The 26,843-nt window shown below is 38.6% G+C and overlaps 1 protein-coding gene and 1 pseudogene across 4 annotated transcripts; both read right to left on the bottom strand.

The window, feature by feature from the left end:
* Window positions 1-838: 838 nt before the first annotated feature.
* On the bottom strand, window positions 839-20,113 carry LOC146630950 (complement C3-like). Of its 3 annotated transcripts, none has more exons than XM_085355071.1 (37): window positions 20,026-20,113; window positions 19,808-19,913; window positions 19,535-19,655; window positions 19,325-19,440; window positions 18,394-18,540; window positions 17,906-18,005; window positions 17,672-17,766; window positions 17,359-17,550; window positions 17,081-17,236; window positions 14,570-14,699; window positions 14,280-14,348; window positions 13,834-14,031; window positions 13,620-13,740; window positions 13,447-13,535; window positions 13,213-13,352; window positions 11,235-11,447; window positions 9,999-10,062; window positions 9,822-9,911; window positions 9,469-9,675; window positions 9,244-9,319; window positions 8,944-9,103; window positions 8,683-8,778; window positions 8,090-8,240; window positions 7,325-7,410; window positions 6,705-6,782; window positions 6,438-6,593; window positions 6,150-6,212; window positions 5,945-6,026; window positions 5,778-5,826; window positions 5,574-5,664; window positions 5,387-5,476; window positions 5,180-5,282; window positions 2,962-3,051; window positions 2,021-2,113; window positions 1,844-1,931; window positions 1,285-1,425; window positions 839-1,089 (listed from the first exon to the last, which is right to left on the bottom strand). In XM_085355071.1, the coding sequence occupies exons 4-37, from the start codon at window positions 19,430-19,432 to the stop codon at window positions 948-950; spliced, it is 3,954 nt and encodes a 1,317-aa protein (XP_085211197.1). In that variant the 5' UTR covers window positions 19,433-19,440; window positions 19,535-19,655; window positions 19,808-19,913; window positions 20,026-20,113; the 3' UTR covers window positions 839-947. The 3 variants fall into 3 exon arrangements, with proteins under 3 accessions (XP_085211197.1, XP_085211198.1, XP_085211196.1); XM_085355072.1 differs by having other exon boundaries at window positions 840-1,089; window positions 1,285-1,429; window positions 1,848-1,931; window positions 13,834-14,016; XM_085355070.1 differs by having other exon boundaries at window positions 840-1,089; window positions 1,285-1,429; window positions 1,848-1,931.
* Window positions 19,488-24,554, bottom strand: LOC146630951 (complement C3-like; annotated as a pseudogene). Its single transcript, XR_014906270.1, has 7 exons — window positions 24,435-24,554; window positions 22,262-22,457; window positions 21,980-22,142; window positions 21,249-21,380; window positions 20,966-21,054; window positions 19,808-19,913; window positions 19,488-19,655 (listed from the first exon to the last, which is right to left on the bottom strand). The product of XR_014906270.1 is annotated as a complement C3-like (transcript).
* Window positions 24,555-26,843: the final 2,289 nt, after the last annotated feature.

A 26,843-nucleotide genomic window follows, 5' to 3' on the forward strand; every position in this document is an offset into this window, starting at 1 on the left:
CCGAGCCCAGGTTCCTCGTTGAGAAAAGGGTGTCAATTGCATTCAGGGACCAGTTGATCAAATCCATAATTCCTATTTTAGGTTTTAGAGAACAGACTGTGAGAGTGTTCCAGGGCAAGAGTAGAAAAGTAGACGAGACTAGACAAAGACACAAGAAGCCAAGCAGGGAAGATAAGGGTAAGGGAGAGGAGAAAAGTGCGACCGCCTTCCTCAAAAGCCAAAGAAGAATGTTTTTTGAGTTTTGCAGCTGGGATGGACAAGGCTAAGCATCAGGCTTTCAAATGAATTAAAAGTCTGTCTTGGTCTTTGGTTGATTAACAGGCTGGTGAAAATAGCCCAATTTCTAGAAATGAGAGCAGCTGGGTACTGTCTCTCCTAACAAGACCAGGTTTCCTCCAGAAAGTTTCCCAGTTATCTAAAAAGCCCACACCGTCTTTTGGACATCATTCAGAAAGACAGCAATTTAAGGAGAACATAAAACTTTGGACATGGCAAACGTCAAGGAACACGGGTTCGAGTCTGACCCGTGGCCTTTTGCCGCATGTCTTCCTCGCTCTCCCTCTGCTTTCCTGTCGTTTCTTCACTGTATTTGTCTGAAAATTAAAATAAATGCCAACATATTTTCTTATTTCTGCAGTTATACTAACTCAGTAATATTTCTATACATCCAACCTTTTTTCTTGTACTTATCAGGTTTATAAGGAGGGCTGGGTGTTTTATCTCAAATGTTTTATTTTTTTGTTGTGCTTGTCATGGATTAGTAAAGTTTCAAATGCATTAAAAATTCGACAAATTTATTAACCACCATAAACTTGAATAAACACAGAGCCAGTACCAAATTTTAATACATTTTAATCACTGCAGTGAAATGGTGAAACCCTTATGTCTGTTTTACAGAAAATTGTAAAAACAGCAGAATAACAAGACTTGAAATGTTTTTTGTTTTACTAGCCGATGCATCTAAAGAGTGAGTACTGATTGACCATCTCCTCCAAGCCCAAGCAGGTATCCCGGTATTTGTCAGTCTGACACTCTTCTGCTGTAGGCCAATACTCAACCCAGGTTCTCTCACCAATTACGTACTCGAATCTGAAAAGAACAATTGAAAGAAAAATAGTGTTTGTGTGACCAATCAGCAAAATACAGAATAAAACAACTGTGATAAATATACACAGTTCAAGTTAATTACATTTATTCACTGAAGGTATGATTAATGAATAGAACTCTGAGATTAGTTTAAATATACACCACACACAAGCACAGCCAGACAAACAATATACTTACGTATTCTTTTTGTCATCTCGGTGAATATCTTTATCTGAGCCCATGAGAAGGTAGGTTTTTCCTTGTTCCAGACTTAAAGCTTCTCTGCAGTGTTGATAACTGAGAAATATGCGTTGTTTATTCAGTGGACCAACATCAAGACTCCCTGTAATTAAGATATGACAGTTGAGAGCAGTGATTTATGAATGACTGAATGTGTTGCTCAAACACAGTGCTGCTGTGTCCATATACATTCCTAGTTGTATCATCATAATACAGTATTATACAGATAATACTAGTATTTTGGCAATATGCCTATGCTGAGTATTAAATGTTAAATGAGAAAATGGGTATCAGCAAGACAAGCCACACTGACTTACTGATAGTAAATGGTGTCAACCACTAAATGTACCTCTTAGTACAAAAGCAAGCAGCAGTTTTATAAAATGCTCGATTTGTCCTTCAAATTGCCTATTTTTTTGTGGCTATAATAGAAAATAACCATCACTGCTATCTTAATGCCACAAAAAACAACAACTAGTAATTTCTCTTAAAATAGACGTTTAAAGGACGTAGGTACTTGCCTTCTTTGATGGGGTCCAGCACTTTGACTTTGTGACTGTCTGTGGATAACTCTTCTACAACCTCTTCCACCAACACTTTGTAAGCTGTGGGCAGCCAAAGTATAGTTTTTAGCTTTTTGCATTACTATATCCTATTAAATAAAACTAAATGTAACCCATTTATGTTTGTTTACCAAAGTCTACTTTGCTGGTCTCTGTACTTTCACAAATCTTAGCTTGGCGGTCATCATTGGGGATTTTTTCCTTCTTCTGCATACTGCAGTTCTCTGTAAGTACACAATAGGGACAGGGTAAAAATGCAAAGCTAATGTATTCATGTGTGTTGATAGGTGACTGCAGGTATATGAAGGTCGAATATACTATTTAAATCTCATTTGCTAAAATAGGCATCTTTTATAATTGTAGATTAGTGCATAGATCTAAAGTTACTAACAGCACAATAGCTAGTTATGAAAAACAAATGTACTTTCACAGGCCAGAATACTGCAGTGTGAAAGTATACCCAATGATTCAAAAGCTTGCAGAATCACCTTTAGCAGTAATAAGTTTTTTTTTTTTCTCTGAAATCAGTGTCTCACATCATTTGAGGAGTTTTAGGTTTGTGGGGATTTGCCCCTGTATAAGTCTATCATATTCCTGCCACAGCATTTCAAAGGGGTTAGGGTCTGGACATCGGCCCAGCTATCCTGTTATAGATTTGCTGTGTGCTTGTGTTTTTGTTAAGAACCAGTTTTCACCATGCTTTAGCTGTTGGTCAGACAGCCTCCTATGCGACTCAGGAATACTTGGGGATACACAGGAGTCCATGATTGATTTTTCATAACTGTATGCCAAAAAGGCACTGTGACACAGGATCAGCATATCCACAGCTTCTGGTGGCTTCCACCCACCCTCAGGTTTAACCAGTTCATTGTCAGGAAGAACTTGCACCCAAACAAAACTACATAAAAAACACATTTGCTCAAAATTTGACTATAACAATGAAAGCTTTACTTTAATCACACTTCTAATGCTGTGTTCTGTACCATTTAAAGTTATAGAAAAATGCATGAAAACATTTTAATTACTGTTGTAAAATAAGGTTTTTTAATCACATGTATATGATTGTGTTTACCTTCAGCACATGTGCATATGTTATCTCTACAGAGCTGCAGTAGTTTTCCAGCTTCCCTCTCTGGATGGTAGAATTTCACACAGCGTGTTTCTGCAATAAAAAAGAAGGTATTTCTCTATTATTTTGTGACCGCTATGGTAGATATAACAATGTATATGGCAATGACAAATCACGCACACAAATGAACTTAAGTGACATCCCATTCTTAATCCATACGGTTTAATATGATGTCAACCCAACCTTTGCAGCTGTAACAGCTTCAACTCTTCTGGGATGCTTTCCACAAGGTTCAGGAGTGTGTTTATAGGAATTTTTGATCATTCTTCCCAAAGTGTATTTGTGAGGTCAGACGATGTTAGATGAAAAGGCCTAGTTTACAATCTCCATTTTAATTCATCCCAAACCTGTTCTATCAAGTTGAGGTCAAGACTGTGTTCAGGCCAGTACATGCTGCCCGTGTGTCTGTTCCAAGAAAGACCTCACCATTGTAACGGGCTGGTGTGATCCACACAGAAATGTGGTCACAATTGTGAGTTAAGTGTTGTGATATATGGAGATTATTATGCATGTTTTATTTTGCTGGTTTATTGGTGTAATTTAAATCCACAATGTCATGTAAGTTCCCTGTTGCCAGGAGAGTGTATAACACTTTGGACAGTAGGGGGCAGCAGCGTGCCTTGGGAACTGAGTCGGGTGCATAGCTGCCGTAAGCAGTGTTGCCAACTTAGCGACTTTGTCGCTATATTTAGCAAGTTTTCAGACCCCTTAGCGACTTTTTCTCTAAAAAAAGTCGCTAAAAAAAGACGTGAAAGCGAGTATCGCTTTTACTCTCAACAAGTAGCGGGTGCTGTAACGCAGTCGGTTCTTCTTTTACTCTTTTACTCTTATGCTGTTTTGTATGGAAGCATAGAGCTGCCACCCAGGCAAAAGAAAAATACAAGTGTATCACGTTATAACGTGAAAAATTTATTGTTCTAACAATATACTATCATGTTTGTACAATATACCATCATGTTTGTACAATATACTTTTCACGTTTGAACAACATAATATCACGTTATTACAATATACATAATTATCACGTTTGTACAATATAAATATTATATTGTACGAACGTGATCATATATTGTACAAACGTGATAGTATATTGTACAAACAGGAAAAGTATCTTGTTAGAACAATAAACTTTTCACGTTATAACGTGATACACTTGTATTTTTCTTTTGCCTGGGTGGCAGCTCTACGCTTCCGTAGTTTTGTGGATCACAAGGTTTAAAACTACTTATAAACACGCACACAAACACAAAGTAACTCCACCAGAGTGCCTATTTCGGGTCCAAGCCCGGGTAAAGGAGCAGGGTTGGAATTGTGACATTAAAAAAACAATAATTGCTAAAATAAATTTAATTTGTAGTTCTAAATAAACTCTAAATGCATTTAGGACGTTTTTTACTCACTTTATTTCTCTTCCACGATGTTATTTCTCTCTCCAACAAAATAGGTTACAATTAGATCAGCATGACCAATTATGCAAATTAGGCGATGACGTCATTTAGCGACTTCTAGCGACTTTTAGGACACCCAATAGTGATTTTCCTTACTGAGGAGTTGGCAACACTGGCCGTAAGTTTTCCATTCTGGCAAGACTGACCAGGCGAACGGCAGCGTGTCTCCTGTGTTCACTTTCTCTCCTGTTTTACAGGAGAGAAAGTAATCTGGCTACGCGCCCATCATAGTGGGGCCTGCAACACTGGCATTGGTATCTACCCATCCCCGCACATGTATGTACGGACAGAGTAAAGCAGTGGAGACCTGGCTTGTGTGGGCTTATGTTGCTAATGTCAAATAAAGGTCTGTTGTTTGATTTAACTGACTGGCTTTGAGTTATCTGGCTAACCTCCACACAGTATGCCCGCTGGACCTGCTAGCTGCTCCTTCCTCGCCAGACTGCTGTTACACCATGTCTTGATGGACCTTGCATTGTGCACTATAGTGCAAAACCGGTGTGTTGAAACATTCTCATCCCCAAACTGTTGCCACAAAGTTAGGAGTGCGAAATTGTCTTTTTTTTATCTGGAACTCCTGACAAACAACCAAACTTTAGACTTGGCACAATGTAGTCAGAAAAGTACAGCTGCTTGGCAGACAGCAGTTTGCATGTCTAGGTGCTTATTGGAACACCTGAAGGTAACAAAGGTAAGATGTTTATAAAACTCACGTTCATAGTATTCATAGACAGATACGGCTGCGGGTTGTAAGACGCCCACCGGCATTTCCTGTTTGATCCTAAAAGCAATTTCCTCTGGTCGTGTGTGAGAAACCTGGGAATTGAAATACAGACACACACAAAAGTGAAAAACATAAATAAACACCAGGGTAAAGGGGAAAAGGGGGGATAAGGAGAAAGATTGGTGTGATTTCCAACCTTGTCCAAGTAAATGATGAGTGAGCCTCTTTCTGACAGGACTTTGTTCATCTCATATTTTGATATGGTGCGGCCACGTCCTCTAGACAACTAGAGACACACAAAAAGGCCAATTTTTAAACATTAAGAGGTCTTATTTTTTTCTTTAACTGTAACCACATAACTTAATGTGGGTGTCTCTTCTTACCAAATCCAGGTCTTTTGTTTCAACAGCAAAACCAGTTAGTAAGCCAATATCCAAGATTGACATGCCTGCATCACGATCCCTGTTCTTATACCTGTAGAGAGAATGATAAGAATGATTCAAATGACAGCAGAGTTAAATGGACGGGAACAAAAAAATCCTATTAAGCCAAAACTATTTCTAAAGTGTAGTTTACATTGTACTTACATGACCTCTATCCTAAGTTTGTATATCTTTTCATCTGCATTTAATTTTTCTGAAAGAATAAGGAAAAAGAAAAAATGAGCACAAACAAATAAAATGCCATAAACTGAAGCAAACAGATTTAATGAGATAAGTAAAATAAAAAGAGGAGATAAAGGACATCAAAGTACCTTCTACGAGATCCACTTTGAGGGTAAAATTCTGGCAGTCACTCTCCCGTTCTTTGGGCTTAGCGTAATACAGTGATACCAACTGTTGCATCAGAAAAAGTGTGTTTTTATATTGTGTGATAAATAAGTCTTTGTTATGCTGTTCTTTTAAGGTTTAAAAAGCCTTGTCTAGGATTCTGAAATGATCAACTAACAGATAACTTACTGTCACTGTTGCTTCTCCTGTTCCCCTAGCAGTCACTGTGATGTCCTGGTTTATATCGTTAATCTGTTGGGATTAATATGTACAAACACACAAAGATGTGTTTGTACATATTATGAGAAAAAAACAGAGATAAGCTCACTTTGCTCCCACTGACTGAATTTAAATTGCATTGAATGTCTGTTAGACAGGAAAAAAGGAAATAGACCAAAAAGCTTGCAGAGTGGTGAGATGGATTGCCAAAAAGACAGAAACACTAGCAGTGACTGTGTTTGTGTTGCTTCTTCTCACCTTAGACGTTCTTGTGGCATAGTGGTTGTTCTGATTGAAATTGTACTTTTCAGGTGCCGACCTTCCTGGCAACTTGATGTCCACATTCAGATCATACTGTGGTTCGTTAGCGTTGATCCAGTACTCTGCTACAGCTTGATAGACCATTATAGTAGCCTGGAGAGAAGAAAAGTGGGGGAGATAAAGAAAGGCAAAGGTTATAAGGTGGGATAATATATATAAAATATCTGCCTATGATATCTTGATTGACAGGAAGTTTTGTGTTACCTGAGTTGATCCATAGCCTCCTCCCACCTTCTGTTGTGTGTTGAACCATCTCACAACAGGTCTGGCATCTTCCAAGTTCTTTATTAAAACAGCAAAGGACAAGAGTAGAGTTCAAAAAAATATGGAAAACGTTTTTCAAAGGTACTTCGGAGTTTTAGGCTTTCTGTAATTAAAATCCAGTCCAGAAACTTGCCTAATGGAAGAAAACAGCAATGTTTTTCATAGTTCATAACAAAGCAATGTCTTATTTGTTTTCATTTGTGTTTGCACACAATAATAACACAACATAAAACTAAATGGAGAAATTTACATTAAATAAATGGTAATTCGAGTACTCTGGAATGGTCCGATGGTATTTTAATACTGTAGAATGAATTTTCAATGACCACATGTCGTTGGGGTGGTGGGGTTAGGTTAATTGGAAATGCTAAATTGAACATAGGTGTGAATGTGTGATTGAATGTGAGTGCGACTGGTTGTCCCCTGTCTATGTGTTAGCCCTGCAACGGACCTGCCCAGGGTGAACCCTGCCTCTCACCCTAAGCTGGGTTAGGCTCCAGCGACCCTGAAAAGGATAAGCGGAAGCAAATGGATGGATGATATAATTTAGACATGCTCACCTGAGTCTTGACAAGAGCAAGAAGAGCATAAGCTGTGGTTTCCAAAGTGTAAATGCCCCCTCTAGGTACAGGCCAGTGAGATAGCTCTGACAGACACAATCACACAAGTACATTTTTATTACTATAATATATCTTGAACACATCTACCTCAGTAGTAAATTTGTGAATATAGTAAAAATGTGAAGATACATATCATCTCTGCGCTTGGTTGCGCCTTAGTGAGTTTCTAAGAGAGAGAGTTTCCCCTGTAAAGAGAGTTCCTGTGGATCTGTAAATATTGCAACCCTGGACACACTAACTGACAATTCCTTTTGTTGTCATCTTTGTTTGTAACTTTACTGTAAATAAACTCACTGTCGCTATCACTGGACCTGTTCTGATGTGACCCAAGAGGAACTCACATCTTGAGTCCATTTGCACCAACAATTAACGCCAAAAAATTATTGTATTTTAGCCTATGGTTATGTGACCTGTATTAGAGAAGGACAGGGCAGCAATTTAAAAGCACTGAAAATACCAGACTATTCATTTAACTAAGACTTAGAAAAAAATCCTCATGAACATAGTACAGTTTTTCCACTTGTTTTTTTTTTTTTGCAATGAACTGAAACAGTAAGGATCATAGTTTACATTTACTGATCTTGTAAACATTTATATAGTCTCAACTCTGTGTGTGTGTGTGTGTGTGTGTGTGTGTGTGTGTGTGTGTGTGTGTGTGTGTGTGTGTGTGTCTGTCTGCCTGCCTGTCTGTCTGTCTGTACAAACCTGGCGAAACAAACTTGTATAGGGTCTCTTTGTTGAATTTGTTTTCATTAGCCAGTGCATATGATGTCATAGCCACAGCATAAGGGTTGGTGACACTGGGCAGGCGCCTCTCCAGGTAGGCCACTGCTTTGTCTATACTGCCTGGGAGACTCTGGGCAGATGAAAAAAGGGAAAAAAAAGGCAGATAATGAGTGACAGGAAAACAAAACATAAAGAAATATAACATTACTATACTATCTTGGAATGTGGAGCATTTGTTCTTCGTCCTTTTGTGAGCCTCTCGAGTCTCATTAATTGAGAAAGTTAAAATTAAGAGTTGGACCACTCAGTATAACATGAGCAATGCACCAGAATTAAGGCTTTTGTATATCCAAGTCATGAAGAGGTGTAGTCTGAATATTTTATGTTTTTATCAATCTATAATTTACAAGATCTTCATACAGACATGACCAGAGAACATATTTGTGAGATTAATTTAATTCTGTTTTTGCTGGTCTGTGGTTTAAATCTTCAATGCAAGTGCAATAGAAAGTATCACGGTTTGATCATTTTAGATACTTTGTAACAACAATGTTTGCAGGTGAAATACTCACATTGACAGTGTCGGAACATATTGAGCGTGACTCTTGCATTGCAATGAGGCAGAAAGCTGTCATGGAGGCGTCTGAATCTAAGCCGGCCACATCACCCTACAGATGAAGCACAAACATATTATTATTATTTCTAACAGAACAGTTTTTAATATTTATAAAAGCTGATTGGCAGTTGTATAACTGGTTTCTCATTTAGTTATAAGCCATTTTGTATTTTAAGTATAGATGAAGAACTGGTGTTAATGAAATCAGTGCACTCACATTCATTGTTGACTGCAATACAGGTGCAAATTCTTTGAAAACACCATCAGGTTGTTGTCCTTTGAGAATAAGGTACTTGACAGCATCACAGATCACATTATCTTGTATTGCAACCAGATGATGGGCCATTGCAAACACCTTGGCAACATAGGCAGTCAGCCTTATAGACAGGAAGAGGGGATACAATAGCTTAATATAATTTATTTGCCCTTACTATAAATTGGCTTTGCAAAATCAGAAATTAAAGCAGCATGTGCAAAATATTATGTATGAATTCATGGATGTTTGTGGGTGCCTCACCAGGTGCTAGCTGGGCGAGAAGGAAATGCAGCAAACGATCCATCCTTTTTACGGAAGACCAACTCGTTTGTGTAACCTTGATGAAACAATTAAAGAAATAAAACAATCTTTTTACTTCACTGCTATTCAACTTGCATATGACTCTTATCAATTAGAAACAATTTTGAGGAGCTTTGTGTGTTTATTGTGTTACCAAAGAATTTATGTACATCTGTGAGAGCCTACCAGTTTTTATATGTTGGAGAGCTTCATTACGTTTTGCAAAGCCCACAGTTTCCCATTGGTTGGTTTTGTCCAAATACAAGGTTGCAATAAGAGGCAGGGTCATTGACATCATGTTCTGCTCTCCACAGCCCGAGGGTTGTCTGATTAGAGTACCCATTGAGTTGCCGCTAATGGCATTCTCCACCAGCTGAGATACTTGTTCTCTCCCTGCATGCATACACATACAAAAAAGGTTCACAACACCCATTAAGGTAGTCAGTCCCGAATGTCAACAATAACAATATATAATAGAAGCTTCAGGGTGATATAGCCACTGAATCACATAAACTGCATAAATATTAAATATTTCTCACCTGTCACAGAGATCTGTGTGCTAGTAGGTGTGTTTGGAACCAAATCTTTCCTTTTAATTCCACTGTTAAGAACTTCGTTCTGTACACCATCTAAACAGAGAAAAAAAGGTTTTATTAAGGTGAAAATCAGGGTTTGACTGAATAATTAGAATCTAGCTTTTTAATAGATAAACTCACTTTCTCCTTTCTTAACAGGATCTAAAGTCACAATCTTTGGATGTTTAACCAGTACGCCCTCAGGCTGGAAAACAGACAAACATTGGAAGTCATCATTATTTTAGCAAAGAAAAGTGCAGTAGCTACAAAACAGGAAATAAATCCATAATTAAATTAAGTCCTCAACAGTTTGTCTTTCTAAGCCTAACTGCAGCCTTTATGACTAAACTCAGTTTAACTTTGCAGGCTTGATGTGTGAAGTGAACCTCTCTCGATGTGTGAGAGAAGTAGCCACAGCAGCAAAAATGCAAATGATGTTAGTAGTTAACTTACTATTGCAGCTATAAAATATGTACTTTGTAGTTGCAATAGATACTGAAAGTGTGCTGCTGAGAATAATTAAGTGACTGTAGTGGTTTACAATGTTATCATATGCACAGAGTATTTTTCCTTTAAATTCATAAAATATAACATTATCAATATTAATATGAAGCCAAAACCCTTTACAAAATCACAATATATAAACCACAAATACTGACTTAGCTTGAACTGTCAGCTCTATTTAAATTTCAACTAAACTGTTATCCATTTTTATGCATAATTACTAAACAACATTTACATGTGACTGTAAATGTAACATTTCTCCCAAATGAATACAGTGAACGCATTTCAGTAATATATGTCAATATTGATGATGACCATGATTTTTAGTAAAATATGGATAAAACTGACCTACATTATCATAAATAACTGTGTAGTTTTTCTTTTGGCTAGGTTTTGTCAGTTTGCTGTTCAGTACTGATTGGAGTACTGTACTGGTTCTTCATCTTCCTATAGTCACACTTTAACTAAAATCCTTTTTTACAAAATAGACACAAAAAAGCAATGAACTAAAAATGCATTTGATGAGTATGATTATTGTTAATATTTTGATCATTTCTAAGATTATTAAGGGACATTCTTTTGGCAGTGATAATCATGTAGTATTAGAACAAAAGTTCAGCACATATTGTTAGTCTACAAAATTATCAGTCTGATGTTTGGTCTGGGATTGAGCCAGACTCCAGTTATTGTTTCTGTCTGTTCCTTTTTGTGCCTAAACCTCAACAAACAATAACTTTCAAATTATTTTATTACTACCAATTTTAAATGGCCTTTTCACATTCAGATAAGAAAAAACATTTTTGTTTTATTTAATAGGGAATTGATAACGAACATATTTTTGGGCATCCAAATAGCAAACATTGGTTTTCTTACCACCACCCGCAACATCTTCATGACTCCATCATTGAGATATGAGTCCTTAACAGCTGCTTTAACCTCAATGCGCCGTTCTCCCTCCTTCATGGGAATAATGACAAAAGGTACAGATCGTGTGGTCTCGGGCCCAACAGTGACCTCCTGGCGATACCTACCACGTTTGGAAGCTGAACTACACACATGCTCCTCCTCAGTCAAATCAATGCGTACCTTTATAAAAGAAAAACAGCAATGACAAAGTTGGAGAAGAGATTGAAACGTGGTATTTCGAACTGGAAGAATACAAAGATCATGAATAAATACAGAGATTTTTAAGCATTCCTTTAACTTTCTGCAATTTCATTTCTCCTTATTTATATAAAACTAAGTTAATAAACTCAACATGAAAAAGGGATTGTACTCTTCAATTTTAGTTGATGATAAATAGAGATGGCACGATACCACTTTTTTATGTCCGATACCGATACCGATATCATAAATTTGGATATCTGCCGATACCGATATGAATCCGATATAGTGTTTTTTAATCAACAAAACTGTTTTTTAAAATATCTTGCTGCATTTTGCAAGTCTGCAAGTTCATACTCAAGTTTAAAACAACAACTACACTAAAGCTATTCTGTTATACCTGTATACAAAAAAAATATTTCATAGTTCAGCAATACTGATCAATCTAATAAACTTAGACCTACACCATCCTCCCTATTCTGGTATTTTAAAGAGTACTTAGCGTAAATATTAAGCAACCTAACTAATAGGGTTCCAACTCCCAACAACAACAAAAATAAATAAATAAAAAATAGGGAACCACCCCTCACGCGCCACCTCATGATGCTTAATCGACGTAATCAACCTTAATTTGATGCAGTGTGAAAAAAAATGAACAGAAATCAATTATTTTTCAAGAAATATTAAATAGATTCAACATCTTTCTTCAACAAAATTGCAGACTGCACAGATGGTACCTTCCCAAAGGAAAAAGTACTATAGCTTACTAGGGTATATATATTAGACTTAATAGTCACTATATACAGTAATTGACTTCTATTCATTTTACATCAAATTAAAACTTTGTGTGTCAGATAATTATTTATTAAAAGCTAGACATTTTAAATGAGAATAAGAAAGAAAAGTATGTCTTTGTGCCCCCTTTTCCCAGTTAATGCCCTATCGGCCCCCCTGGCTAAACTTTGCTAGATCCGCCCCTGCACAGTTACCAGCGTCAGCTACGTAGAAAAAGATCCTCGAGTAGAAAGTAATATTAAATACATTCTAACAACAGCTGATCAAGCTTAAACGTGCTGCTGTTGTTCAGCCGCTGGTTTTCTCTTTCTGGTGCAAAGTGGGCCAAAAACAAAGACGGACTCGCGACAGAAAAGCCGATCAGCTGATCATTAAGCAGTTTCACGATTGAAGTAGCAGCCGGAGAGCGAGAGGCAGTTGCTCGTTAAGCTTAACGCAGGAATGCTTTACAAACATTCAGAGATGGACTTACACACTTGCTTTACTTCTCTCGGGGATAACTTTGTCGGAGATGAAATGCCAGGTTGCTGGCGAAGCTCCAAATGCTATCCAGACCACAGGTCCCGCATGCCACAGCCGCTCTATCACGTGATGCATACTGCTCCGACATGCTAACGTTCTGAGGTGAGTTACGGCGTGTTGCAAGTTTTGTGAGGTGCTTTCGTGATATTTAATGGATCGGATTACATTTTTTATTTTTCTCCGATATCCGATCCAGTCATTTAGGTCAGTATCGGACCGATACCGATATGTAATATCGGATCGGTCCATCTCTAATGATAAACGAAATATGATAAGCCAACCTTAACTAAGGAAATGTAATCATCCTGGCAAATGAAAATGAAAATGATTTTAAGAACACAACACGAAAATGCACATGATAAACTCACAAGACGACACTTTTGAACACCACTGTGTTTCAGTCCAGTAATTACTGTGGTTCTGTACTTACAGTGATTCGATCAGGGCTGTAGTTGTGGAGGATTGCTTTAATTTCTATCTGCTCTCCACGGACAGCAGAATAAGGCAGCCTGAGATCAATGAAGAAATCCTTCTTGACAATGACTTCAAATGGATCACCCACACAGATTCCTTAAAGAAAATATGCAGAAAAGAATGACATTTTTTAAAAAAAAAAGTAAAGGGAAGGCCAAAAAAAGCCATATTTTAGTCACCGAGTCCTCACCGTGAGTTCTTGACAGACTGATGCCGGTGAACTGCCAGGTTGTGATTGAATCTTGCAAAGGAACATTTCTCACAAATGATGTGGTGTCACTGAAATATAGAAAAATGTTTACAGTCTGAGAGATGTTAAGATGTAACTTCATTTGTATGTGTTTGTGATTTACAGTCACTCACCAGTTAGGTGTGTTTCTAGGGCAAGGAGGCAATTTGATATCAGACCAGAGCCAACTTTCTGGGAAATTGGTGCGAGTAACAATTTCATTGCTGTCCATGAAACTGTTGTCTTCTCCTTCACCTGGATTTTGTTTAAAAATGATATAATTTTGTGAATTTTATGACACATAGTATGAATGAGATAACCCCTTCCCATTTTGTTTCCATCTCTTACTGCGAGCCAGTTTGAGGTCTTCCTCCCTCTTCTCTGCTCGAAGAGTTTCCACTGCCTTGCAACAGCGCAGGAAAGCATCACGGCAGCCTTGACCATCAACAATGTACTCGCTGCGGACCTCACAGGTGTATGAAAGGGGGGTTTCCTTCATGCCATCCAGACAACACTCAGATTCTACTGGGTCTGTATAATTTTTTACTGAAAAGTAAAGAAGAAAGTATAAGAACTGTGATTTACTGTAAAGTTAAAAACATATATTTTTAAATATGTCTTTTTGTAAACAGAAAATCTTGTAATGAAGTCAAAACCGTAAAATAAAAAAAATTCTTTTTGTCTGTTGACTAATACATAGACTGTCAAAAGTAAAAACTGGGATATGTGTGAAATTATGAATTAATATGTGGTTATTCATGTGTATATACATATATTTATATTTATATACTTACATAAGCTGCTTCTGACATCCATTACAGCAGCGTTGCGTTTCTTTCTGTTCGCAGGCTGGCATTTAATTTCTGTAAAATGCAACACAGACAAAATATACCATATCAAACAAGCCTGAAACTGAATTTGGTTTTTGTGTTACTAAAATAGGAAGAATATAACACAACCTTTTTTGTTGGACTGTTCAAAAACATGACAGAAATAATCATCATTCTTCAAGGGTTTAACAGTGAAGCCGAAAGAAAAGTATTAGACAATGGTAAAAGAGTGGGATGCTCTGTTGCTTTGTCACCTTGTCTATATGGGGTCTTTGCATCAGTGTTGGACTCAAACAATAGCCCAGCATCAAAGAAGACACCCATACTGTCCTTTCCTCCACCAGGTGTGCAGCCTGTGTCATACTGCTCTACTATGTCCCACACCTACAGGTTAAAGTACAAAAACATACAAGAATGTAAATTGAACAGTAAACTTACAATAAGAGGACTCGAATATGGCTCACAAATCAACAAAAAAAAAAGGGCTAAAAAATAAAAAAATGTCTTGTTGACATTGTAAATTATTACATTAAACTCAACTCACCGTCATATTTTTAGGTTTTTTTTTATTTTAGAGTCACAATAATCTGTCCTCCTCTCTACACACCCTCAGAGCAACAAATAAAACTGGGGACCTACGGGCCGTCTGGCGTATGTCCCAGCTAGGCATAGTTGTTCTGAGGCACAGGTTAACATGCTGTAACAACATAATAAGTTTCAGGTTTTTCGTATCCATCCATCCATTTTCTTCCGCCCAAGCCCAAGCAGAGAAGCCCAGACCTCCCTCTCCCCAGCCACCTCCTCCAGCTTATCCGGGGGAACACCAAGGTGTTCGGCAGGCCAGACGAGAGATATCATCGCTCCAGCATGTCCTGGGTCTGCCCCGGGGCCCCCTCCCGGTGGGACATGCCCGGAAAACCTCGCCCAGGAGGTGCCCAGGAGGCATCCTTGTCATCCTTCCGGTCACTACCCACAGCTCGTGACCATAGGTGAGGGTAGTGGCGTAGATCAACTGGTAAATGGGTAAGTAGTTTGTTCACCACAACAGACCGGTACAGAGGCCGCATCACTGCGATGGCAGCACCAATCCGTCTGTCAATGTCCGGCTCCCTTCTCCCATCACTCGTAAACAAGACCCCAAGATACTTAAACTCCTCCACTTGGGGCAGGGTCTCGTCCCTGACCCGGAGTGGGCACTCCACCGTTTTCCAGCCGAGGACCATGGCCTCAGATTAGGAGGTGCTGATTCTCATTCCCACCGCTTCACACTCGGCTGCGAGCCGTTCCAAGGCAAGCTGGAAGCCATCACCTGATGAAGCCCACCGGACAACATTATCTGAGAAAAGCAGATCCTGAGACCACCAAAGTGAAAGCCTTCCGCCACTTGGCTACACCTAGAAATTCTGTCCATAAAAATTATGAACAGAATCGGTGACAAAGGGCAGCCCCGGCGGAGCCCATCACCCACCAGGAACGAATCCAACTTATTGCCGGCTATGCGGACCAAGCTCTTGCAATGGTCGTATAAGGACTGAATGGTCCGTAGCAATGGGCCAGACACCCCATACTCCCGGAGCAACTCCCACAGGACCCCTCGAGGGACACGGTCGAATGCCTTCTCCAAGTCCACAAAACACATGTAGAGTGGTTGGGCAAACTCCCATGCGCCCTCGAGTATCCCATGCTAGAGGATAAAGAGCTGATCCAGTGTTCCACGACCAGGACGAAAACCGCATTGGTCCTCCTGTATCTGAGGTTCGACTAACAGATGGACTCTCCTTTCCAGCACGGACTCAATGTCCCCAGTCTCCCTCGGAATGCTGTTGAAGCTCTGCCGGAGGTGTGCGTTGAAGATCTCGTGGACCGGGGCCTCTGCTAGACGTTCCCAGGACACCCTCACTGTACGTTTGGGTGCGCTGGGTCTGTCCAGCGTCCTCCCTCGCCACCTGATCCAACTCACCAGCAGGTGGTGATCAGTTGACAGCTAAGCCCCTCTCTTTACCCGAGTGTCCAGAACATATGGTCACAGGTCTGGTGATACGATTACAAAATTGATCATCGACCTGTGACCTAGAGTGTCCTGGTGCCACGTGCACTTCAAACACTCTTATGTTTGAACATGGTGTTCATTATGGCCAAACTGTGGTTTCCACAGAAGTCCAATAACAAAACACCACTCGGGTTCAGATCTGGGAGGCCGTTCCTCCCAATCACGCCCTTCCAGGTCTCACTGTTGTTGCCCACGTGAGCATTAAAGTCTCCCAGTAGGACAACAGAGTCTCCAGGTGGAGCATCCTCCAGTGCCCCACTCAGGGACTCCAAGAAGGTTGGGTACTCTGAACTGCCGCTCGGCGCACAAGCACGGACGACCGTCAGGACCCGTTCCCTGACCCGAAGGCGAAGGGAACAAACCCTCTCGTCCACTGAAAGAAACCCCAACATACCAGCAGCAAGCCGAGTGGATACCAAGATACCCACCCCAGCCGGACGCCTCTCACCCGAGGCAACTCCAGACTGAGACAGAGTCCAGCCCCTCTCCAGGAGAATGGTTCCAGAGCCAGGCCATGTGTTGCGGTGACCCCGACTATACCTAGCTGGCACCTCTCAACCTCACGCACTAACTCAGCCTCCTTCCCCATCAGAGAGGTGACATTTTTGGAATGTATGCAATACGTAAATTAATATGAAATCCAATATGTGCAATTTGTTTACTGTAGCTAAACAATTTACAAAATATAAAAAGCAAAAAATAATTGAGAAATGACCTTTTTCTGTGTCAGGCGGTGCTTGTTGTTTAGGACGTAGACACCTTTGTCAACTGCAACCAGTCCCACTGTGGCCTCTGGATTTCCTGTGACTTTCAGACTAAACATCTTGCGAGGCTCATAGGCTGGAGCAGGTCGTGAGGATTCCAGTTTCAGCTAAGTGAGGGTGACATGCAAATTTGTATATGTTAAAAAAATAAGCACTACTGTAGAAATGAATAACATTTGTGCATTTTGGCTGTAAAGATTCACTCTTTCACAGCTCTTGAGTCTCTTACAGTGCCCATGCAGGTGTCTTTTACATCCACCCAAACAGAGTCTGATACCACTTCATTTGAACTTGTATGATAGTATGCTATGATGCGGAACGATGGCAGCATTTCTTTGGTGATTGGTTGTATCAGGGAAATCAGTACTTGGCCTCTTGTCTTATAACGGCCGTATTTCACTAGCTGACCTCTGCTCTGGATCTGGGGAAATGAAAGATTTGCATATTAATACCTAACACCTTAAGCACACATGTATGTACTATGACCAGTTGTTGCAGAAAAAATAGCTATATATACAAAAACAAATAAATACATCTCTCACCAGATATGTGATATCATGATTTTGATTTGGCTGCTGGTTGAGATTGAGGTTGATTTTTAGATTGTCTGATATTTTCAGCTCAGCTGAATCCACACCTGCAAATATGTTTCAATAAATGTTATAGTTTGAACACATCTTTTAGTGCCTGTTTCACACAGTATACTTCCACTTCTACCTACAGTAACAATCTTTATTCTTTTACTTGATGCAATGCTTCTTCAAGATTTTTCTCACCTATGTGGATAAAAGTCCTGGTCTTGCTCTGGTACGGTCTTGCTGTCATCTCTGCTCTTGCTTGTTTATCAGGTGTAAGAATGTTGTCATCGGTCACTGCCTGTAATTAAAGACACACAAACATAAGCCATACTAAGCATAAGACAAACATTCATGTGCTTTCATTTGCAAGTATACAAGGATCAGTCAGGACCTGTAATTAAAGCCCAGCATACATAACCAATGAGCAACAAGTTAAATTAAGTGATAAGTAAGTGATAATCTTTATTGCTTGAGGGCAGCATTTGCGTGAGCAAGCGTTAAAGTGAGCCAGAACAATCCAAAATAGCATTCTGGCAGCCACTGTGCTGCTCTATTATTATTATTAAAAGTTATTTTTAATGCTGTCATTCTTGTTTTTATTCTAAGTAGTTGCAGTAGTAGTGGAAGTAGTGTTGTTTTTGTTGCTGGGGGTTCTTTTTATAGCTTTTTCAGAACTTTAAACTTACAGTTATTCTCAGCTCAGCTGCATTTCCTTCTGTATTGATGGTGAGCCGAGCCATGCCGTTAGCTGCAGTGAATCCCCTGACTGCCCCAGGATTAATCACTACTGGAACGTTTTCTGCTGGTGTTTCATCAGGATTTAAAACTTCAACCTAACATCAGACAAGAGAAACTGAATCATGACCAGTGATGGGCAGTAGCGCGCTACTTGTAACAAACAGCATTGTTACAGTAACGTGTTACTTGTAACGCATTACTGTAATCCGATTACTTTTTTCAAGTAACGCGTAAAGTAAGGGATTACTATTGCAAAAACGGTAATTAGATTACCGTTACTTTCCCGTAGGAACGCTGCTGCTTTACAGGTGAAAATAGAGAGACAGGACCGCTAGTCTTTCATTTTATTTATTTTCTGCTGTGTTTCACTTGCATCTATTTGAAAGACTGAGTGTAAACACAAAAAACTATTTTTTTTAATGTGCTGGAATGTGCAGAAAATAGGTTTAAATGTTAAACAAATTTCTTCCAGTCAGAGAATGTTACATATACTTTAATTTTTGCTTGATGCATAAAGTTAAAAGATTAAAACTAATAAAACAAGTTTTAAAAAGAGACTTTTCCATTTGATTACATTTTGTATGATGGATTATGTAGAAAAAGTAGAATTGAGCTGAAAGATCTATTGCTTTATCACCTGTTCAGGTTGTAAATAGTTTTTTTAAAAAGTAACTAAGTAACTAAGTAATTAATTACTTTTGAAAATAAGTAATCAGTAATTAGTTACTGATTACTTTTTTCAAGTAACTTGACCAACACTGATCATGACACTTTGTAAAGCAATTATAATTTCTTCAAATGACACAACTGACATATCAAATTTATGACTTCACCGTGTAACATTATATCAGACTATGCAAATGTAAATTAGTGCTTTACCACAACATCGAAGGACATTCCTGGCTTGAAATATTTTGGAGTTCTTTTAAAGTGGATCGTATAGGGTGATGTAACAATCTGGATACCTCTCAGCTCGGCCTCCACCATTTCACTACCTGTGACAGGGTACAAGAAAATAATTATACATACTCACCAAAAATTGTCAGGATTCATAAAAAATAAAACAAAAAACAGTAATTTTTTTCTTACCACTTTCTGTCAGCACACTGACAGATACAAATATGGCGCCCCCTACAAGGCTGTTGATGTCCCTCTCAACTTTTGTTATGTGTTCCCTCCTCAGTGTCACCTCTCCTTCACCATTTTCAATCTAATTCAGCAACATGACAATGTTTATGTAAAAATATGTTCTACACTTATAGCACAATAATACAGTTTCTGAATAGTAGGAGGTATTTAAACTCTTATGTCAGCATTGCTTTATATGGAAAGGCTAAATCTTAAGTATAAATATGGGCTCACCGGCACTCTCTGAAGAGAGTCTGGAAAACTCTGCTTACTTTGGTCCTTTTTGATGACCCCAAATACCACATAGGCTGTTCCATCCACCTCCTGACCAAACAGATACCTTAAACCATGAAATAAAATTGTGCTTGTTAACAACCAGTTCGAACCCAGGTCAAAATGTAACAACAAACGATCACATATATACTACTTAAATCCACAAAACAATTACATACGTAGCTTTGATTCTGACAGTGAAATCTCTGCTGTTCACGTGGAAGAACTGTGTTAATGGTGTCAGTTTCACCTCAAAACTGGGAAGAACTGCAAGATTAAAATATTTTCTTTGTCAAGTTCAAATTGCTATTTGTATGGCACATTTAAAAACAGTAAAGAAATGTTGTGCAGGTACTGTACAGATAATGGGATGCTCACCATACTCTTTGACCTCAAATTCTGCAGAATAGATTTGCTGTGGGTTGCTCTAGAATTTTGCCACCACTTTCCACAGTCCAGGACTACACACACACACACACACACACACACACACACACACACACACACATAGATTGCGAGAGAGATATATATTAATCAATCAAATAGTCCAAGCATTTATAAAACTCAAGGCAGCACATTAATCAGACTGCAGACTATATTCTACACACAGGATCTAATTAGACTACAATTGCCAAATTATGGAAGTGTATAAGTTATGCATGATTGATTATATAGTAAAAATAATCAATGTAGCACATACTAAACTTCATAATATACACTAATAATAATAATAATAATAATGTGGCCAGCTGAGTATTCTTAACAGCAAAGCACCCATGCAAAAGTTAAACTTACTGTTCTACAGAAATTAGATAGGGGGAGATCTTTATTGGACACTTCAGCTATACTACACTGTGCTTCAGATGGTCAATGACTACATGCCTGAACTGAGTCATGGTTCTAAATTCTTTCCATCAACAATAACTGTCAGTGAATTTATACTGCAGCATCAACAAGAACAGTTAAGCGAACAGATAAGAGTCACATAAACTTAAACAAAAAACAATGAGCATCTTAAACAGAAACACATATTCGAAAGGCATGATGGGAGATAACTAGCCACTCCCCACATGCCACAATAATGATAATAATAATCACAGTAATAATAATAATACTCACCTAACAATTTCACCAAGCTGGAAATCTCCAGAATGAATACCTGATTTTAGAGCGACTATATCAAGTGGTAAAACAATGCCTTCAGGTGTCTGGAAAAAAAATAAACCACTATTAACAGTGCAATGCTAGTGCACTAGTATTGCTAGTGGTGGTTTTGGACAGTGTATTAGTTTCCAAACTAATATGTAAATGACAATATAAAAAAATTCAAGACAAAGTTGATGTATTTTGTTTGTTTTGTTTCTTTGCAAATAAAATATTTGTTTTCCTTGCATAATGTCACTTTCAATTCTGAGCCCATGAAGAATAAAACACAATACCACAAACTCAATGGCAATGGAAGGATCAGATTGGGCTGCTTCATCCCTCTCTACAGGCTCCATCTGGGGTGTCAGTGCAAACATCCTGAAATGAACTGAAGGGAAGAGAAGATGTTATTTTTGCTGCTCGGGCAGTGATGTATACATGTTGGGAGGAATAGTTAATCAAGAAATTCAGTTTAGTAATTTCATTTAAGGTCATTCATTTAAAATATGTCTTAGTCAAACTGAGGGAAATATGTGATTTTTTTTCCTTTCAAATCTTCACTGAAAATAATTATCAAACCTTTTTCAAAGGGACTGCATGGACTACACAAAGCAGCTTTCTAATTTGTGTGAGGTGATGCCATAGCCACATAATTACTGTAACAAGCAGTTTTTTGTCTCAAACTCAAAACTAAATTATTGGAGCAGCACCATGTTTCATTAAGTTTATTGAATGGCCCTGAAAAAATATTGAATCTGTATTAAATAAAATAAAGGTAGAACTATGGAAGCATGGAACACACGACACGGGAGCTCTAGTTTTCCATTCCAGCTTTATTCACCTCCATACATCAACTGAGCACATCGCACCCAAACACAACAAAAACCCCTCCTCTAAGCTTGGGTTTGAGTGGAGCCCTCTAGTGGGTCACCACAGAACTACCCTTGTGTGTGCTATTTCTCAGTCATGAGGTAGCGGTAGACTCACCTTTGCTGTTTGGTGTATAAAGGGTCTTGTCTGTCTGAATGAAGATGTAACCAGACTGGAAGGAAACCATGACGACTTTCTCCAGGAGGCGGTCGGGGAACTGAGCCTGTAGGTACACGTACTGCTTCGCGTTGGGATCTTTACTGAAGTCTCCTGCAGGGATCTGAAACCAGTATGAAAAGTCTATAAAGACTTGGATGGCATATTCAATGATAATTGAATATTTAATGAAATAGAAATAACAACAATATTATCATACAGTAAACAAATAATTCAACTTACCGTTACTTTCCCAAGCTGCTGAAAGTTATTTGCATTGTTGAGGGTCACAGATGTTGTTGCCAGCCTTTTAGTTTTGGTTGGATGGTTCATCACATTGATTTCAACCCTAACGTCTCCTCCAGTGCAGTCTTGACACTCCACAAAGATGTTTTCTGCAGTTCCCACCCGCAACAAGTTTGGGGCAGACATCACTTGCCTGCAGAGTGGTGGTAACATAGAAAGATGTTAATGATATTAGTCTCTGTGTAGATAAACACATGCTGTTACTGACTAAAGAATAAATTATTTATTTATTATGTTATATGTTCATTTTAGACACTATGAAAAACATGTTAATAATTGCTGAAATAATTATTTTTAATTATTTAAAACAATTAAGTTTTCAATTTTTATTCACGTATTTATTGTATAATAATAAATGACCGCGACCGTGGCTCAGGGGGTTGGGAATCGCATCTGTAACCGGAAGGTCGCCGGTTCGATCACTGGTCTCTCTGTCCTGGTCGTTGTGTCCTTGGGCAAGACACTTTATCCTGCTGGTGTTTGCCAGAGGGGCCGATGGCGCGATATGGCAGCCTCGCTTCTGTCAGTCTGCCCCAGGGCAGCTGTGGCTACAACTGTAGCTGCCTCCACCAGTGTGTGAGAGTGAATGAATAGTGGTATTGTAAAGCGCTTTGGGTGCCTTGAAAAGCGCTATATAAATCCAATCCATTATTATTATTATAAAGGTTTTATGACTGAAGACTATAACAAAAAAGTATTTACCAGCTGTTTTTCCTATGGGACCCTTAAAATTATTTTAAAAATAGCTCACATTTTTAAATGCTTTATATGTAAATGTTGCATTGCAGCCTGATGTCTGACAATGTTGTTGCATCTGTCTTTCTTATCCTCCCTAGCTGGTGTCTGATCTTCTTTTCTGTGCCTCTTTGCTGACTTTATGAACGCCCAATTAGGATAACTGCATGTTTTGAGTGCTTCCTTTACACTGGTCACTGTGAGCGACCATCTTTGAACAGAGGCGGTGGTTTACGACACCAACTGCCTGCCATCTATAATCCAATTTTGAATACCCTCCCAGACGCCTTAACGCCCACTCACATCCTGGGCCATCTGACCTCAGGAAATCGCATGATAGGGTGGGGCCAGGTTTCACAATGAGCTCACCCGAAACCCTGGCTGATTGTGACCCACACCCTGTTTTCACACCTTGGCTCATGTGATTAGGTAGAGGATCATCAGGGGTCTTTTTGTCCCTCTTTGGGGGGGAAACTCCAACTGGCTTTAAATGTGGGACTCTCCGCCATTTGACCTTAGAACTGAAGAAGCTTCTCGGATGAGAGGCGAAACATCTTCAAGCAACTTAAAGAAGTCCAGATGCTTTTCTTTCCAAGCTCCTTAGACTATGATGACCTGGATGACTGGTCTGTGATGACCTTCACAGACAATTTAATTTAATTTAATTTAATTTAATTTAATTTAATTTAATTTAATTTAATTTAATTTAATTTAATGCATGAATTAACCCTTTCACTCATAGTGGTCACTACAGTGGACAGCTATTCAAAGGCTGTTTTCTTGTATTTCTGTCAGTGTTGATGGTATACTTCCATATAAACCAGTACATTGGATACTGATGTGTCAGTCCATACCGTGTCACCCACTGGTTGTTTAAAGTTACTGTATGGCTGTATGGCGTGTTTCATTGTAATTATTGTTATTTAACTTTGTCTTGCATGAATTATGATAGCCTTGATCAGGATTTTTTCTTAAGCATGAATTATGACAACCTCAATCAGGATTTTTTTCTTAAGATGAATTATTCTAATTCATCTTTAGGCATGAAAAGATGAATAAAAATAATTAAGAAAAAGTCCTGATTGAGGTTGTCATAATTCATGCATGAAATGATTAATCATAATATTGGATTGCACCCAAAACACTTTACAATGCCACTATTTATTCACAAACTGGTAGAAGCAAGCTACAGTTGTAGCCACAGCTGCCCTGAGGGTGCCATATCACTCCATCGGCCCCTCTAGCCAACAGGAACACAAAGACCAGGACAGAGAAAGCAGGGGGATCAAACCGGAGCTTCCCAATCCCCTGAACCACGGTCGCCCCTTAATTCAACCTTACTGGGAATGTGTAAAAGTACAGCAGGTCTACTTACAATGGAGCTCCATCAGCCACAGAAGTGAGAGAAGCAAAGGCCAGAGAGGCCAGCAGCAGCAGAGTCCTCCTCATTATCCCGACCCTTTTCTGCTGCTAAAGTAAACCGTGGCCGTGCGGCATCCTTCTTTTATTCACTAACCTCCCTCCTAGTGCACTCCCACAAAATGTCTATTCATCCTCTTTCCAGTCACACGTACACACAATTTCCCAGCAGCAGGTTGGGAAACAGTTTAGACCTGATTATCTCTTCTCTAAAGAAACAAGTAAACACTGGAAAATCAATAAAGGTTTACATGTTTAAATTATGTCTTACCATGCAGTTTAGTAATTAGTTCACAGGATCCAATAAATATTCTTTTCTTTTCTTTTTTCTAAAATCTCATATTATTGCTCATATTATTGTTTTGCCTCTTTTGAACCCAAATATTCACCAGTATGTAAAAATAATCACACAAGTGGTCTGATCAAAACGTGTTGAGTAACTTTACAGGACATATTTGGCTGGGCTTCATGGATTTATTTTTTTTTACAGTAACAATCTGACATATTTAATATAGTGGATATGATATCCTCTATTTTAGGATTTCACTGACAGGGAAAGAAAAGAAAGCAAAATATATCCCGCCTTTACCCTCAGAACAAATGTAATTCTCAACAAATGATCCTCCACAGTGCTTATCATTTAAAGGCGGTGGCATTTATATAATGGTCAGTTGATGCTGTGGGGTTCAAAGTATGCTAAAAACAAACAAAAAAGGAAAAAAATAACTTAATACCAATATATATCCAAAAGCAGCCTGGATTTAGCAGGGGTTTTTTGGTTTTCATTCTCTTAAATTCATGTGTAAATTCTGACCATAAGCACATTTTTCCATATTTTTTATTTTTTGCATTTCTATTCATCCATCCATTATTTTTCCCTTATCCAGTTATATGTGTCCTCCAGTCTGAAGTATGCCGTTTACACTAATAGTTCAAGTTCAAGTTCAAAGTTTATTCGCCACATGCAGTGGAATGAACCCGCATATTGTGATATGCAATTGAACATAATGAAATAGAGCACATTTTACATACAAACATGTTGGACTCCTTACAGTTTGCCTGAAGGGCAAAGAGGGGAGTGAAGTATACTCCTGCTGCTCTATTAAATCTGTTATGTATTGCACACAGACTCCTACCTAATTTTAATGTGTGTTTTTTTTTTTTTTAGCAAAGTGTGTTGGCTCACTGCATTTTTTTTTAAACAGAAACAAAAGAGTCTTGGCTAATGAAACTAAGGGCTGTGTGTGGTCACCACTTTTGTTTGATTTATGGTCTAACAGCAGCCGGATCAATCAGATATCAATATTTTCAATAATCAATAATTTTCATTTTACTTTTTCATAAGATTTAATTCAGGCTATTTATCTGGCATAATGTGTCTTTGTTTTGCACACCAGGACTTCTGGTAATCAGAGTTTCGTTTGTTCAGTAATAACGAAAGTAGGCCACAGGGTAGATTGTGCACAGACAAACAGCAGCTTTGTAAACTCACACAAGGACTTTTCTATTTAATTATTAAGCCTAACCCTCTATACATCAACTGAGTGATTATTTGTATTTGTCAAAGCAAATAAACCAAATATTACCTACTTTTGGTTGTAAGCTTAGTGACTTGTGCTAAAAAAAAAAAACAAAGCAAAAAATATAGGATAGGAATATATAGGAGATAGGAAAATATAGAGGCAAGGCAAGGCAAGTTTATTTATATAGCACAATTCAACAACAAGGTGATTCAAAGTGCTTTACAGAGACATTAAAAAACAAAAACAATAAAAAGAATGATTTAAAATTGATTAAAAAAACAGTAGATAAAATCAGTAGTTAAAATATAAGTTTTGAAATTTAAGCTTAAAAGTGTGGATTTGGAGCTTTATTCAAATGCAGCTGAGAATAGGTGAGTCTTCAACCTGGATTCAAATAAACTGAGTGTTTCAGCTGATCTGAGGCTTTCTGGGAGTTTGTTCCAGATATAAGGAGCATAAAAGCTGAATGCAGCTTCTCCGTGTCTGGTTAAAAAACTGGATCAGATGACCTGAGGGATCTGGAAGGTTCATACTGGGTCAGGAGGTCACTGATGTATTTTGGTCCTAAACCATTCAGAGCTTTATAGACCAGCATCAGAACTTTAAAGTCTATCCTCTGACGGACAGGCAGCCAGTGTAAAGACCTCAGAGCTGGACTGATGTGGTCCACTTTTTTGGTCTTAGTGAGGACTCGAGCAGCAGAGTTCTGAATGAGCTGTAGATGTCTGACTGATTTTTTAGGTAGACCTGTAAAGATGCTGTTACAGTAGCCAAGCCTACTAAAGATGAATGCATGGACTAGTTTTTCCAGGTTCTGTTGAGGTCCTGAGGGGAAAAAAGCA

The sequence above is a fragment of the Diplotaxodon limnothrissa genome, linkage group LG6 (genome assembly GCF_057381915.1).
Source record: "Diplotaxodon limnothrissa isolate DT_005_m linkage group LG6, D_limnothrissa_male_GT1.1, whole genome shotgun sequence".
Classification (NCBI taxonomy): Eukaryota; Metazoa; Chordata; class Actinopteri; order Cichliformes; family Cichlidae; genus Diplotaxodon; species Diplotaxodon limnothrissa.